The following is a 16549-nucleotide window of genomic DNA, read 5'->3' as shown; positions in this document are numbered from 1 at the left end:
CTCCTTAGCCCTTACCCCACCTAAAATGTTTTTTGTTTTTAAATCTGCACAACCAATTTGTGGAAATGTCTAAAACTGGTACTAGATGACATTCAGAAACCTTTTACTGTTGCCAAATTTTTCAGCACCCCAACATTGAACTAAGGGGACTCTATTTCGGCTGGGACCCACAGTTTAAGAAACCAGTGTGTTGAAGCTTTTTTTAAAAGTCTGTGGAAGGAGCTGCAGTTCATCCTCCCCTTCTTTGTCTGTTAAGCTTTTATCCTTGTCTTTACTAAAGACACACAAAGCAGATTTTAAAATGGTTCCTGTCCTAACTCCCATCCATGCCCTTTATGTGGCTAAAACCTCATCAGAGATTTATCATACAGCTTAAAGACTTAAGTTCATTTAGCTGTAACGGGCAGGCAACTGCAGTGGTTTAATAGGTTAATTTCCTGCCTCTGGGAGCAAAAGTGATTTGGACTCCATTCGATACTGATAGATTGGTATTCTTTTATGTGAAATAGTACTGGTTTTTGCATGCCTTTTAAAAAAAGATGAATTGCCATTCCTAGAGGGGCAGTTCACACTTCCCTTACCAGAAAAAGATCAGTCCAGAGAATCTGGTGAATGGAGAACTGCTCAAACCCTCTTGAGGAATGTTTTGCTCAATTCTAAGACGTAGAGAGTTCGGCAGCATAGACAGTAGGATTCTCAAAAGGCTTGACAGAGACCAAGAAACAATGTTTGGGGTTAGTTCCTCTGTTGTAAAATGAACAGAAATAAGAAAAGACAGAATACCACTTCCTCCTTACTCCATGCGCCTTTATTGATACAGGAACGGTGTGTAAAAAGGACAGCTGTTTGTACTAATTCAGGCACCTTCTGATTATAACATAAAGCAATTTCTTTTTAATTAGGAAGGAAGCTTGTGTGTGGTTGTGTAACAAATTATACAGCAGCTTCTCTGCTGGAGCAGTTTGTGAGGTAAATGCACACTTCTGCATAGTTAATACGGCTTCTCTTATGGCTGTGCTACCAATACAGGGATATCACCTTTAAGCCACACTTGTATGGCTTTATAGCTTCTATTAAAAACATATACAATGCAAAATGTTTAGGAGTTGGGTAATAAGCGGAATTCCCAGGCTTAGGCCATTCTATATATAATTTTTTGGGAAGACTGTACAGCTGACTTAAAAGTTAAATTTTGGGCATGCCAGCCTGGGGATTCTTGGAGCTGTAACGTTATTTCAAAAACTTAATATGCTTTTTTGGTGCGACTCCCCTCTCCAGTCTTCTATTGGGATGTATCTGAGTAGCTTGGCAAAGAAAGAACAGACAGCAGTATGTCAGTTGTTCACATTTGCAGATTTAACTTTTGTCGATTTGATTAATATGGTTTCTAGGAATCTTTAGGTCCTCCAGTATTACTATGAGCAGCTCCTACCTGAAGTAGGCCATAGAGTTATGCTGGGAGGCTTAAATGCTCCTAGAGAAACACATGTATAGGAATCCATAGGTCCTCCAGCACAACTTGTCACACTGAAAGATCTAGAAATTTTTTGAGTGTGTTCTCTCAGGTTTAAAAAATAGTATGAGGGCCCTGCACCACCAACCCCAGTGAATGGCCTATTGTACTCACAAGAATCCTACAAACCTGCTGTGGAGGGGGGCAGCATTGCATTGTCATCACTGGGGAGAGCTTTGACAAAAGGAAATTGAGCTGAGAGCTATTGTATATTGCCAACCCATGCACTGCAGCCCCTTCTGCCGTCTTTAAAGGTACAGGACAACACCACAGTTTCGCACACAAACATTATAGCTTCATGATGTGATATGAGAAAAAATGGGTGGCTAAGAAGGGCATGGAGACTACAACTAAAATACATAAAACATCCCCATCACTTCTCCACTGGCATTTGTCTTTCAAATGTCTCATTACACTGATTGTGGTCATAAGACCCAATGTAATAAAATGTTTTTATTGGCAGAATAAATCATATTTCTTGTCTTAGTACACCATAAAAACATACACAACTTGGTATCTGGAGCAATGTTAGAGTCCGGATTGCTCTTCTGATGCCAAAGAATGACTATCAAGTAATGATCTGAGGATAGAAAATATGTCTTATTTCATGGTTTTTGATTCTGTTGTATTTTTTATCAGCCAGGTAAAGTTCAAGCAGCAAGTAGTATGCAATAAATAAACTCCACATGAGCGCCAGTTTTGAGGTACGGGCCATACCTCTGGCAGGGCCTTCCCATGTGATCTGGGATAATAATTGGATGCAATAGATATATTGGCAGGAGTGCTGCTTAAGTATACTGCAGCACCGTTGCATTTTGGGCCTGCTTTCAGTAACAGTTTGAACAGTATCTGTACAGTTCTTCTGTTCCTGTGGCAGCAAAGTTGCTTCTTAAGACTGCTTTTTGCTAAAGAGGAGCTTGTTTTCCTGTTTTTGTCTGTGCCAAACGAACTTCAGCATAAAGAGAAGGTCCCAGTGTCTCAGAAGGCTTTAATCCAACAGACATTTTTCAGATACTTCCCAACAGTGGACCATGCTCAGAAAGTTCGCTGAGACGCTTGTTCTCCTGCATCTCGATTAGGGCACTGCGCTGATTCACAACCTCCAACAGTTGAGACAGGATCTTCTTTTCTGCCTGCTGGTCCTCACGGGTTTTGGAAGACTCTGTTTTTTTGTTTAAAAAAAAAACCAAGTTCACAACACAGCTTAAAGTGGGATGCTGTCAAACAATGCTGCAAAGCAAAGGCCAACAATTGATAGCTCTCCAGATGTTTTATATTACAATTTCCATCATCCCAACCTATATTGGCTGGGACTGATGGGAACTGCAGTCCAACAAGATCTGGAGGGCCGACATTCACTATCATTGCTGTTAACAGAAAGGTGAGTGTTTCAAATACCTACTACAGTCCATGTATGCAACTAAGAGATAGTTCTGAGGGCATTCTACACCTTGACTTGACAATGCCTCCCCATCCCCAATTTTGATGGGTTAGATTTGAAGAGAAGCTTTAGCACATTTTACTGTTCTTTAAAATGCTGCCTGGGATGTACATGTATGGTTATCACTTGGATATCAATGGTTTATATCCAAATATTAAAGGGTCCCTTCAGATTACGTATGTCCATCACTCATAGCCTACTCAGAGCAGAGATGCCAAGCCTGTGTTTTTATTGCACTTAGATCTGCCAGACAAATGGACAGCACTCCTATAAAGTTGAGCAAAGTGAACCTAGACAAGCTAATATGCCTTTAAATGAAGCTTCCCAGAATTACAGCCTTGTGTACTGAACAAACTGAACTAGCTAAGACTGACATCTCAGTTGCCATTCCAGGTAGCTGTTAGGTGCAGTGCATATCCCTTTATCAACCAGTTATGTTAATCAGCTAAAGAATTTTAATATAATAAAAAGATGGTCCTAAGTGGGCAGGAGATCTTTGGCAAAATAACTCCATTGTCTCCTCATAGGATTTTCACTAAAATAAATTCAAAAGTAGTTTACCATTGCTTCCATCTTCACAGTGCTGAAGGGCCACTGCCTGCATCCACCAGTGTCACATGCACACACCATGCTACTGCTGTTGCACAGTAGTTTCATACATCGTATTGAAGGCACATCTTATTAATGGCATATGTGGGTGTTAAATTAATATGCCAGCATATGACTCTTTATGGTCAATACACAGGTAGGTACTCTCTTCCCCCCTCCCCACTGACTAAAGTTCCCCTGTAGAGTTGCTGCAGCCCATCCATGCCAGGATTGAGATTGGCATCAGAGAAGCATCTGGCTATGTTCCTGTAGCCAGATGTGAAAACATTACATCATCTGCTGAGATCCTTGGGAGCCCCCAGTGGAAGATGTAATTTTACTAGCAAAAGAGACATAGTTAGACAGTTCCTCAATCCTCCACTGCTCTCACCAGGCAAAGAATAGTGTGAGGGATTGCAGCAACTCTGCAGTAGGGGTTGGTGAATGGCCAGATGTAGTTCAACGTGCAGAATTTCTATGGTTGGATCATAAAGGATGGCAACCTTAATCTGGCTCCTCAATAAAAATCTCTGACCTGGAAGGCCCTGCCAGTAGCAATATTCCCATCAGCATATCCTCTTGTCTTATAGGAGCATCTAAAGCCAGCACCATGGAAAAATCAGGTTACTGGAAGCTCTTGGGTGCAGCTCTGCTCCCACACTCACTCTGGGACTGCCCGGCTGCCATTTAGCTGGAAAGGTAGCACCATGGTAGGAAACACTGATTAAGTGTAACCAGTGTAGTTATTCTTTGAGCACCTGGAGAAGAATCAAACTTCCCCCTCCCTCTGGAGATGAGGTTGAAGGCTGCTACTTGTTCCCCAGATGCACAACAGCAATTAGATGGGAAGTTGGCTTTGATTTAGTGGTGGATGAACGAGACACGTCCCAAGACATCGTCACTGATAGCCCTCCTAAGGTCATGCACACTCAAGGATGTGGCTTTCTTGACTCTCCATTTCCAATGCATCCTCCTTTTCCACTGCCTTCCACCTTGCCAAACATTATCATCTTTTGTTATCTTCACTCTGTTCACAAAAATAACTTATTTTTCACATGCCCTTGACCACGCCTAGTATTTATTTATGCCTCAGCAGAACTGTGGACTAATTATTACCATCCATATTATAGTATCGGCGTAGTTCTTGGTCCAACTGGCATTGCTGCTCCTCTAGCTTCAGCTCTTGCACCCTAGGAGGCAAAAGAAATGGAAATTGAGAACTCCTTGAGTATCTGAAACTCATGAAGCATAAGGGATGTCCTCCCCTGTGAGGCCTCTCCATTTCCTTTTGATGACTAGCTATTCTCTCTACACCATCAGCTCAAGTAGCCTTATAAGCTAAAACCTAATGAGAAAGAGCCAGAAGGCAGGAGTGACAGCAGTCATGAATTAGTTATGTGTGCTGTACCTGACTCTAGTCAGGGAGTCTCCAGAGACACTGCATGTGTGGTAATAGATACTTGTACTATTCAGTGAATCTTCACTAAGCCCAGAATAAGACAGGAGAAATGTTTCTTTTATAGCCGTAAGCAAGATTTTCAACACTAGACAAAATCCTAGTATTACTCACAATTAGAGAAGAACCACTAAATCAATAGAATTTACCTATGTGTTGACTCACCATTCCATAATTGATTTGATGGATCTACTCTTTTTGGAACTAACCAACAAGTTTCCAGCCATTAGGGTTGGTCCAATGACAGTTACACACCCATAGGCTGCTATGGGTTAATTCTAATGTAAGATGGTACATAATGTAAAATTAATCATTTTTGTTTCATGAAATAACCCATGGCAGTCTGTGGATACATGATTTTATTTCTAAAAACTTAGCTGTTAAAAACTGACTAAAAGAAAGGAAATGAGAGCAATGTATTCAATGGAGAAAATTATAAACTATTAAATCTCAGTCTTTCCCACTCTCACCATGTTTGGTATTTGGTACTGTGAATGTGTTTGTACAGTATTTAGCAGTGTCTTTTCTGGTTTAGGAAAAGGGTCATTAGAAATATGACATAAAAAACAGCATACTTGTATGGGGTGCTATGGGAGGCATCACAAAAGCTGAAGTATGGAAAGAGGCTTGCCCATAGATGGCATTAGCCCTTTTTACAGATTCAGCAGAGGCATTTTTCTTAACAATAAGCAATTAGAAAGCACACCCATGTTTTGTTCTGTTTTTTTTTTTTAAAAAGGACTCTCCTGGACATTAACAGCATGGAGAGGAGAGTTAATTAAAAGTGGCAAAATTTTCACCACATCCTCCCCAACAGGACAAAAAGCAGTGGTTTTCAACATGTGGGTGTCCAGATGTTTTGGCCTTCAACTCCCAGAAATCTGAACAGCTGGTAAACTGGCTGGTATTTCTGGGAGTTGAAGGCCAAAGCACCTGGGGACCCACAGATTGAAAACCATTGACATAGAGAGTATTTAAAAATCAGGGGCACAAAAAAGGCCCTAGTAGGTCATATGCAGCCTATGGGATGTACTTTCCCTTATGAAATTCTAGGATTCCTGAGAATTGCCTTCTAAACCAGTAAGCTACTGCTGAGTTGGGCCAATCCTACTATTGAGTACTAGATCAAAACTGGTAGGATCTGTCAGCTTCTTACGCAATCATGAGGTCAGACTCTTCACACATCAGGCTGTTCTTCTTTTGGACCAGTGAGAGCAACTGGCTCATCCATGCCCTCTTTAGTTCAGACTCTGTTCCTGGAGGATAAAGGAGGTGAGAAATTATCCTAACAGAGCTGACATACAAAGCAGCTTTAGCTTCTTGCTGGCTATTGACCATAAGATACTTCCTCATTTCTGTTTGTCTTGGAGGTGGCCCATTCTCTCACCTGCTGCTTCCCGTAGATAACGTTCCAGTTTGACCCCCTGTTTCTCAAGCTCGCGGAAAGTCACTTCAATTTCTTCTAGCCGCCTCTGGATTGACTGCAAAGCCCAAGAGATCAAGAGTTAGCCAAAGCAAGGGGGGATATTGAAAATAGGAAAACTCTCACTGTGGGGCAAAGGGGGAGTGCCTGCAGGGACAGGCAGGGCTCTTACAGGGCTGAGCTAGCAGTCAATGGTTTACTTATTTAGCAAATGAAGTTGAGTGACCAGTTTAGAATTTCATGTCCTTGGTGGCAAAATACAGAAATATCAGCAACAGTGAGAGACAAGTAAGGAAAATCTATGGTGGCCTAGAGGAATGAGAAAAAGGCTGTGTGAGAGACTATAAGGAAGGTAACCTCTTCAGAAATTGTGCAATTCAAGAGATGGCAGGAGTACCTATCCCCACCACAGCTTTAATAGGGGGAGCACCACAATGTCTTGGTGGCTATAATTATGGTCAATCTTCATTCCCCCTTTTCTAGGTTTTAAGGTGCTAGGAAGCAGAGTGAGGGAAGTAAACCACTCAATTTAGAGTCTTTAGCGGGGAAGATAGCAGGGCTAGTCTTTAAGTGAAGCTGGAAATCACTACTATAAAAGAAAACTGGGTGTGGGGGTTCTAAGGGCTTCAGGGCATGTGCTTTGGGGTTGGCATGACACCCAAGGACTATATTTGCCCATGCCTGCTATATAGGATACTTTCAGGGCTCTAAAACAAGGCAAGGAGTGTATAGTTGTGCATGTCACATTAAAGCCAGGACTGGGTGCTCTCAAGACTGAGAACTGGACATTTAATGACCTCAGAAGTAAAAGATGCCACATTAAAAAAAAACCTGGATGTCCCCTTCTTAGAGCTAGGCAGGAGCAGCTATATTTTGTAGGGTGCCAGGGCAGGGAAAGCACCCTTCTGCTGGTTCAGCCTTAAGTGTTACCTGAGCTTTGCAAAACCTCTTCATTTGTGCATCTCGGGCTCGTCTTATCAAAGTCTTTTTCCATGTTGGATATTGGCCCTCTTCAGTCAAGTTAAAGAACTGCAACAACAATAAGAAACCAGTAATAATATCTATTTTTAAAAAATATATATGTACAAAAGAAACAATTTTATAATACATGCACACATACGGAATAATACACACAAACATATGAAATGTATCAAAACCACCCAAAAAACTAATTACACTAACAAGAAGTCAACAAACTATAAAAGAGGAAGGGGAGAGGAGAGGCAAGGGAAGCCCCCCCCCCCCAAGATATTGGTAATATATTTTCTCTTGCCCAACTTCTAGTAAGCACATTGTTATCATTTTACAGTTCTTGCATACTCAGGTAACATAGGCTTATTTCAACTTATAATAACATTTACTAATCTTCAAAAGCAATTACTGATGACCTATCCCAAAGGTCATAATGCAACAATAATGCAACAATAAAAAGCAACAATATTTTTAATGAATGGTAACTGTTTGAAATGGGCTCTTCAGGCTGTATAGCTTCACGACTTGCACACAGCTATAGAAAGCATTCCCCCTTCCCCCAGTTCCTCTAGAGTAGATATCCAGTGGGAAAACAATGAGGCTTGTATGAGTAAAAACTGACTTCTGGGGACTAGACTATCCTGCAGCTGTAAGAAACTTAAGGAACTGACTGACTCAGCCTCCAATTTGTAAAGCAGACAGGGTGTTCTTTGTATTTACAGTGGAGATTTCTGTCTATATGGCTTTGCCAGAGTCTTGTTAGTCATCTTGCAGTAGATACATGCTTTCTGTTTCTGTGGGTCCACAGCCCAACTGCAGCCTCCCCCCCCTTTCTGCCTTATTTTCAGCCCCTCTGGGAGAATATCAACATTCCCCATTTGTGTTCTGCCAGATTCTCCTGAGAAATCAACAGCCAAACAAAAGTGTGGGAATGGGGAGGGCAAGCTCCAGCCCTGCTGCCATCCACTCTTGGTGGAGTCAAAGATGCCAGAAGGGATGGGTATCAGTTTTCAGCTAGCCACACCACATGGTTCCATGGCTTGAGAGATGTCTTAACTGAAGTAAATTACCAGGGAAACAGAAAAAGAAGAATGCTTCAGACGCAATGGGAGAGGAAAAAACCTGGAAAGGGTACAGAGTTGCCTGTAGTAATGCTAATAAGAAAGGAAGGACGTAACAAAGATTTGTTAAAAATGATGGCCAGAATCCTGTTGGGGAGTGACAAATGCATAAACATAGTAGTTATGGTGCTAAGAAGTGGCTCTCTGTCCCCCCAGTTCCTGCTTACCAGGCAGCAGGTGCTCTGATCAGTTGGGGGGGGTCTATTCCCGTCAATCAGGGAGAGTTACTTGATAATCCTATTTCCTCCTATAAGTTCTCTCTGATCTCCAGTGTGACAGACAAAAGCAGGATCCCCCCCTCCCTTATGAAATGAAGGGGCTGGCTCAGGCTGTCAATCAGCTGTTTCCCCAGCTACAGGGGAAACATCCCCATCAATCAGAGCAGCTGGTGCCCAGTAGATAGGGACTGGGAGACTTTCACGGTCCCTATATACCCCCTAAACAAAGGGCTACATAAGGACTGTGAATATGAAATAGGCATTTTACATTACCCAACAGGATTCCATTATTAACAGTGTTTTTTATTGTTATAAATTAGAAATATCTGTTGATACAGTGATCAAAGGCTCTTTTAGACTTGAGAATGATTATAAGATTTCTGCTCTAGAGAAATTCAAATTTAGACTCACAATCTCTGTTCCTAGGTCATGGCTCCCTGATTCATATTGTTCCTCCTCCTCTTCCTCCTCTTCTTCACTTTCACTGCCAATCTCCAGCGAATCTATGAAAGAACAGCATTTATTGTAACACACAGCTTTTAGAGGAGAAATAATCTACTTTCACACTGACCTCTACTTAGATGGCACTGTAGAGTCTCCCTAGGCTTATGGGTAGAGTGGCAAAATGTTTTACAGCTGTACATCCAACAGGAGCCTGGAGGGCATTCATTCCATGTCTATGATACTTATCAGACTTAGAGGAAAGTGCTACAATATTTGAAGCACGAGTATTTCTTTACTAATCTGAAATCAAACACAATTGCTTCAAAGAAGTACTATAATTCATTTGAAACATCCATGAAGCATTTCACAGTATGCTAGCTAAAAAGATAAAATGTTTCTTTGTAGAATGGGATAAGAAACTGTGGATTCACTGACTCAGTGTGGACTGCAGGTGTTCCATGTCCATCCTGTGAGCTGCTCTGCAAGTACCTCTAATTATTGGTGTCAGATAAGAGACAAAGAACTTTTGAAAGTTAGACAATGTGTTGCATAGACCGAGGCCCCAGTATGCAATCTGAGTTGTATGGCACTGATATGATGACTGCTGGGCAATATAATTCCACTGGCAGAGATGGCAGTGGCTGTGTAGCAATAGTGCAGTGGGAGGGGTAAAATGCAATGGAGCTTGGCTGGCTCAGGAAATAATGTCTGTCAAGAGAGCAAGCTTAACCTATTTGATCTTAAGCTGCTCAGTAGCTAGCCGGGCAGCTTTCTATGGCAACAAAGATAGTTTCCTTTCTGTCCCCCTGCCAATGTGCGCAACTTGAAATGCCAGAGCATTAAGCTGGCAAAAGTCAGAAAAAGGATTCTGGCCTATGTCTAACGGCCAAATTACATGTCAGGATATTTGTGTAGCATATCACTAAGTCTCATATTTTAATTACAAAAGCACTAATGTAGGTTGGCGATTACTCTGAAGTTCTTCTGTGTGGGCTTGGAGGCTTAAGGATCTTTTCCATAAAGCTGCAAAATGTTTGGAGGGTGGGGAGGTTGTGGGTAGCAGTGATTTTTTTTGGGTGGAATGCAAGTGAGGATTAACGAAGAGAGAGACATAAACCAACCTCTTCTATCAAGTACAGCATTATAAGTAATGCTTCACCCCAAGGTTGTGATACATTTATAAAAAAAATGAATATGCAACTCAATGCTGTGTAATAAGCATAACACCTTGGCCCTTAATTAAAAAAACGATTAAGGAAGAAAATGATGCCAATAGGGGTGGGAATATTTATTGTTACTATGTGCCTTGAGTTCTAAGCTATAGAAACCTTATCACAGGATTTTTTTTGGCAAGATTTATTTAGAGAGGGTTTGCCATTGCCTTCCTCTGACAGAGGTACTGGGACTTGTCCAAGGAACCTCACTGGGTTTCCATAGCTGAATGTGGAATTCAAATTTGGGATTCTTGGACGCCTAGTCAAGCACAATGCAAGCTCTTGGAAATTTTAGCAGCTGTCAGCGGGCAGAAAAGGAACTGATAAGCTATCTGAATTTGTCTGGTCTGAATAGATAAATGGGAGATTGCTCCAGTGTCAACATTTGTTACTTTAGAGGGAAAGGTCGGAATGAGCAGCTTCTCTTTATGGACCATACAAGTTTGCTTTACAAGGAGGAACTCAACATTTCTATTTAAACAGCAGCAGTTGAAACATAAATATTTAACATCACAAACTCTCATTCCCTGTATGAATGTAGGATTACATAGTGCTACGATCCCATGAGAAAAAAGTGAAAGCACAACCCATAAGCCTGTGGCCGGAAAGAATGTTTTGACTTTAGATGTGGTCTATACAGAATACACAAGTTCCATTTTATTCTGCATTAGCCAAGCAGGCTCTTGCATTCATGGATTACACAAAATTCTCTTTGGGTAGTCACTCAAGTATTTTTCCATTCACACAGAATAGTGCATTTGTTGGTTGAATTGAACAGATATGCTCTCCTCCCCATCCCCCGTCCTATAAGGGCATCTGAGACTAATACGTAACATGAGGAACTCAAGCACACAAAGAGACTGACATTAGAATTGAACTAAATAATAATTAATGATGGCTAATCATTCTCCTGGGCAAAAGCTAATAAATTACACATAATTACCTTCTGAGTCTTTGCTGATGCTGGATTCTTCCAGACTCAAATCTGGAAAATTAAACGAGGCTGAAATTGGACTCAATCTGGATAGTTTATGCTTTTCCAGGGTTGACAGGCAGATTTTTCTCCTTTGGGCATTCCCACACTCCCCTTGTTCTAGTACTAAACTTGGCGCAATCAGCATCTTTGGAGAAACAGCAGGGTGTATACTGGCTCCTTGCATGCCTGTAACCAAGTCCCTTTGTGCTTCTTCCTGCAACTGGTAGTCAATCCAACTTCTTAAGTCAAGTTCTTCAACATAGGCCCTGTCCACATCTGTATTGTGGTGCCCAACCTGTGAAACTAAATTGGCCTCAGAGTCCTGCAACTTCTTTGCAAGGGAGGGCTGCTGGTGCAGGTGCTGGTATGGTTTTATTGTGGCAACACTTCCATTTTTTCTGGATGAAGACAGGTCTGATTCTTCACCTGCTAATTTATGAGATTCTTCAAGTTGACCTGCTAGCAGTTGATCTGTACAGGATGATGGGCTTTGCTGTCTTGAATCTATTTCCATTTTATCTTCCTTAGCAGCCAAGTCCAGAATGCCTTTGCCTGAAGGACTGCAGATCTGGGAGGATTCCTAGAAAAAGCACACATAATACCATCTGTTTTCTTTTGCTGGAGTTGTAAGATGCCTTCAGTCCCCTATGGGGTGAAAAAGGCGGAGTATAAATGAAGATAATAATAATAATAATAATAATAATAATAATAATAATAATAATAATAATAATAATCAAGATCGAACTGCAAAGATTCTGGCAGAAACCAGTACAGGTGGTCCCGGTGGTAACTGGCACACTGGGTGCTGTGCAAAAAGATCTCAGCCAGAATTTGGAAACAATAAACATTGACAAAATCAAGATCTGTCAACTGCAAAAGGCCACCTTATTGGGATCTGCATGCATCATCCGAAAATACATCACACAGTCCTAAACGCTTGTGAAGTGTTCGACTTGTGATTTTGTGATACGAAATCCAGCATATCTATTTTGTTTGCTGTGTCATACTATGTTGTTGTGTCAATAATAATAATAATAATAATAATAATACTGTGATCATGGCTGGATATACTACAAAGAAAGTACTTTGAACAAGAACACAAAGTTAACTAACATTTTAGCACCATCTTACTAGTTTAATTCTGAAAAAGTAACAAATCCTGCTTACTTTATATTCTGCTTCAGAAGGAATTCTGCTACTGGTTGCAGCCGCATCTGTGGAGTTTGCAATGTGGAGGCTGCAGTAGAAATTACCTAAGAATGAAATAAGATGGCTGTAGTCAGGTGAAAGAAGTTGCTTGCATTGCTCAGGCTCAACAAACGAGCACAATTGCTAGAAGAAAGGAGCAGAATTCAAAACGATCTTGACAGACTAGAGAAATGGGCCAAAACTAACAAAATGAAGTTCAACAGGGACAAATGCAAGATACTTCACTTCGGTAGAAAAAACGGAATGTAAAGATACAGAATGGGAGACGCCTGGCTAGACAGCAGTACATGTGAAAAAGATCTTGGAGTCCTTGTGGACAACAAGTTAAACATGAGCCAGCAATGCGATGCGGCTGCTAAGAAAGCCAACGGGATTCTGGCCTGCATCAATAGGGGAATAGCGTCTAGATCCAGGGAAGTCATGCTACCCCTCTATTCTGCCTTGGTCAGACCACACCTGGAATACTGCGTCCAATTCTGGGCACCACAGTTGAAGGGAGATGTTGACAAGCTGGAAAGCGTCCAGAGGAGGGCAACTAAAATGATCAAAGGTCTGGAGAACAAGCCCTATGAGGAGAGGCTTAAAGAACTGGGCATGTTTAGCCTGCAGAAGAGAAGGCTGAGAGGAGACATGATAGCCATGTACAAATATGTGAGGGGAAGTCATAGGGAGGAGGGAGCAAGCTTGTTTTCTGCTGCCCTGGAGACTAGGACACGGAACAATGGCTTCAAACTACAGGAAAGGAGATTCCACCTGAACATCAGGAAGAACGTCCTCACTGTGAGAGCTGTTCGGCAGTGGAACTCTCTTCCCCGGACTGTGGTGGAGGGCTCCTTCTTTGGAGGCTTTTAAACAGAGGCTGGATGGCCATCTGTCGGGGGTGCTTTGAATGCGATTTCCTGCTTCTTGGCAGGGGGTTGGACTGGATGGCCCATGAGGTCTCTTCCAACTCTACTATTCTATGATTCTATGATTCTATGAACTGATTCAGTCTACTTAAAGCTCAGCTCTGTGTTTCCCAGCCCTTTCTGGAGATGCCAGGGATTGAACCTGGGACCTTCCACTCTACTTACCATCATCTTCATTCAAGGCAAAGTCTCCCAGCCGCAGAGTTGTCTTACAGTGGTGACATTTGAAACAGCTTCGGTGGAAGAAGCGCCCCTCAGCACTGACCCGCTCTACGATGTAGACGTGTTCGCCACAGATATAGCAGGCATCGCTGCTCCTCACAGGAGAGATGGGGGGGCTCTGTCAGAAGACCAATGTTTTTTTTCTACTTAGAGCCATTTGTCCCAAGCCATCTTACCTTTCCTTTTCTGATTAATAATTTTATTTAACTTATTGACATGAATACAGTAAAAGTGGGGGAACATCAGTTGATTTAGTAAAGAATGAATGAGATTTGGAGGAAAGAGAGAAAAACAAAACAAAACAAGGAAAAAAGAATAATAAAAAAACCCCAAAACCCAGAAAAAGCACCGGGGGGGGGGGGGGGGGGGGTTCTAAAAATGTTGACTTCCCATCTTAATAAAACTTAATAAAACTTCATTTTAAGAGTTCTTCTTTTGTCCTTTTATCCTTTTCTTAGTTTCCTGGTTCTCCTTCTTTGAGTTGTCTTTCATATACTAGATAAGTCTGTTATGAAGGCCATTCCATTTTTTTAATAAAGTCTATGAAACCTGACCAGTCTGTTCTATTTTTTCCGTCTCTTATTTTTGTGTCAGACAATCCAAGCGGTCTTACATTTCCAGCAGGAAGTCACAGTCCAAATCCCAGGTCAAAATCACTAAATCAGATCTGGGATGTTTTAACTAAATCAGAGGCTCAAGAAGAATAGGAATTTTGGCCACGTGTGAGATAAAATTAAGAATAAAGGGTTACCTTTCAGCAAATCTACTGGAAGAATGAACAACCCATATAATGGGATTAGATAGCTGAACAGCTGAGTGTTAAGATGCCGCAAACTTTCAGATGTTTAAGCCCTGTTCTTCTATTTAGGTGATTTTCAGATAATGTTTTCCTTTGACCCAAATATATCCCACACAATCACTTTTCAGGGGACATGTCTTTACAGAGGTTTTCAGTTGGTCTAGCTAGCCTTTTGCTACCTAGGGAAAATAGACTAAGGTAAGGAGTGAAGTTGTGCAAACTGGTCTAAGAGACAAACCCCTTTTTCAGTTATACCCAAGAGAAATTTGCCAGATTCCCCTTTTTCTCCATTTTAGACAATTATTTAAAAAATCAAAATTCCCATTAATTTGTAGATGTCTGTAAACTAATAGTTTACAGTTTATAATATCTGTAAACTCACCCCAGGCTCTTGTTTTTTCTTCTTAGTTTGTTCATCCCATGTGGAATTCTCCTCCTATAGACAAATGTTAGTCTTTTTAGTACAACAATCACAATTGAAGACCCAGAGCCCTGAGGTCTCAAAGCAAATTTAAGGATATCCCATAGGGACATCTAATGGAGATGGACGTTGGGATGAGTTGGGAGGAGATTCTATCAAGTGCCAAAGGGACACAATCCAATATGCGCATTTTTACAAAATACATTGTTGGAAACATCTAGCAATGGACTTAGCACTGGCTGTTGGGCAAACAGACTCACCAGATTCCTTTTACGTGAGAGTGACAGACTCTTCTGAAGCTTGCTAAGAAACAGGATAGCTCCCTTTGTACCTCGGGGTGTTAGGAACCTAGCTGTCTTCTCCTCAGGTTCTGCAAGAAAGTACACAGTGTTTCCTGGGTCTGAGCTTAATCTTTCCATCACTTCACTCATATAAACAGGCAAATGGATGATGCTTAACAAAAACCCATCAATTCTTACCCAAGTGGCTATACATAACTGGAAAAGTCTTCAAATGAATGGAGATAGAGGGCTTGTATCATTATATCTTTACAGAAGAGCTTTGTTTTGGTCTACGGCTTTCCTAGTCCCCCAACCGGAACAGATGGCAAACTAACCATAGGTAAACGTAAAGGTTTTCCCCTGACATTAAGTCTAATGTCCAACTCTGGGGGTTGGTGCTCATCTCCATTTCTAAGCTAAAGAGTCGGTGTTGTCACAGACGACATGACTCTTCAAAGTCATGTGGCCAACATGACTGCATGGAGCGCTGTTACCTTCCCACCAGAGTGGTACCTATTGATATACTCACATTTGCATGTTTTTGAACTGCTAGGTTGGCAGAAGCTGGGGCTAACAGGAGGAACTCTCCCCGCTCCCCGAATTCGAACCACCAACCTTTCGGGTCAGGGAGTTCAGGAGCTTAGCGGTTTAACCCGCTGCGTCATCGGGATCTCCATAATGGATAGCAACCATAATGGATGGCAAATGGGAGCCACATTTCAAAATCTTAACACATCGAAACATTGTTTTGTGGACCCAGAACCCACTGTTGTTGGTTCTTGCTTGCCTCAAGTTGATTGTTATGGAATGATTCACCACCATGTTAAATAGCAGCAGCCATTTAAGTTATGTGGGTATGTGGAATGGCCTTTGTGTGTTTTGAGGACCCAACATACTACTGAAAGGAAGATGGGCTTCTAACAACTGAATGTATACTTTACCAATGTAAACAATTGCAGTATCCATTAATTACTGAATAAAGCCTTTATCTACTGACTTGTCTTAGCTTCATTGATCTTAAATCTGTTTTGATGTGATTGACATTCAATTCACAATAGCCACAAAATTTGGCTTTGAAATAGGAGTAACACCAAGGAAGATGACACAATCCAGGCTATGGTAACTATCAACAGTCAAAATTACTGTGTATTTTCTCCAGTATCAGAGGTAGGATACATCTCAAAGTTTAACTACTGGTCAATTACAGAAGGCCATACAAGAGGCCGGATTAGATAAGCCTTTGGTTTATATTAGATAGGAACCACCGGTGGTGCAGCGGATTAAACGACCAAACTGCTGAATTTGCCAACTGAAAGGTCGGCAGTTTAAATCTGGGGAGCGGG

At 41.5% G+C, this 16549-nt stretch overlaps 1 protein-coding gene across 1 annotated transcript in view; it reads right to left on the bottom strand.

Annotated features, from left to right (window-relative positions):
• Positions 1–790: 790 nt before the first annotated feature.
• The window catches only part of mical1 (microtubule associated monooxygenase, calponin and LIM domain containing 1), a 54722-nt gene continuing 38963 nt past the window's right edge, over positions 791–16549 (bottom strand). The window contains exons 14-24 of the mRNA XM_008109793.3: positions 15186–15295; positions 14887–14940; positions 13649–13823; positions 12534–12619; positions 11334–11946; positions 9144–9235; positions 7352–7450; positions 6386–6479; positions 6155–6254; positions 4659–4732; positions 791–2675 (exon numbers count right to left, since the gene is read on the bottom strand). Of these exons, the coding sequence (XP_008108000.1) occupies positions 2521–2675; positions 4659–4732; positions 6155–6254; positions 6386–6479; positions 7352–7450; positions 9144–9235; positions 11334–11946; positions 12534–12619; positions 13649–13823; positions 14887–14940; positions 15186–15295 (1652 nt within the window). The 3' untranslated portion in view covers positions 791–2520. The remainder of the gene's footprint in view (positions 2676–4658; positions 4733–6154; positions 6255–6385; positions 6480–7351; positions 7451–9143; positions 9236–11333; positions 11947–12533; positions 12620–13648; positions 13824–14886; positions 14941–15185; positions 15296–16549) is intronic.

This window comes from Anolis carolinensis, chromosome 4, assembly GCF_035594765.1.
Source record: "Anolis carolinensis isolate JA03-04 chromosome 4, rAnoCar3.1.pri, whole genome shotgun sequence".
NCBI lineage: Eukaryota > Metazoa > Chordata > Lepidosauria > Squamata > Dactyloidae > Anolis > Anolis carolinensis.
The sequence above is the reverse complement of the archived record's forward strand: the minus strand, read 5'-3'. Positions and strand labels throughout refer to the sequence as shown.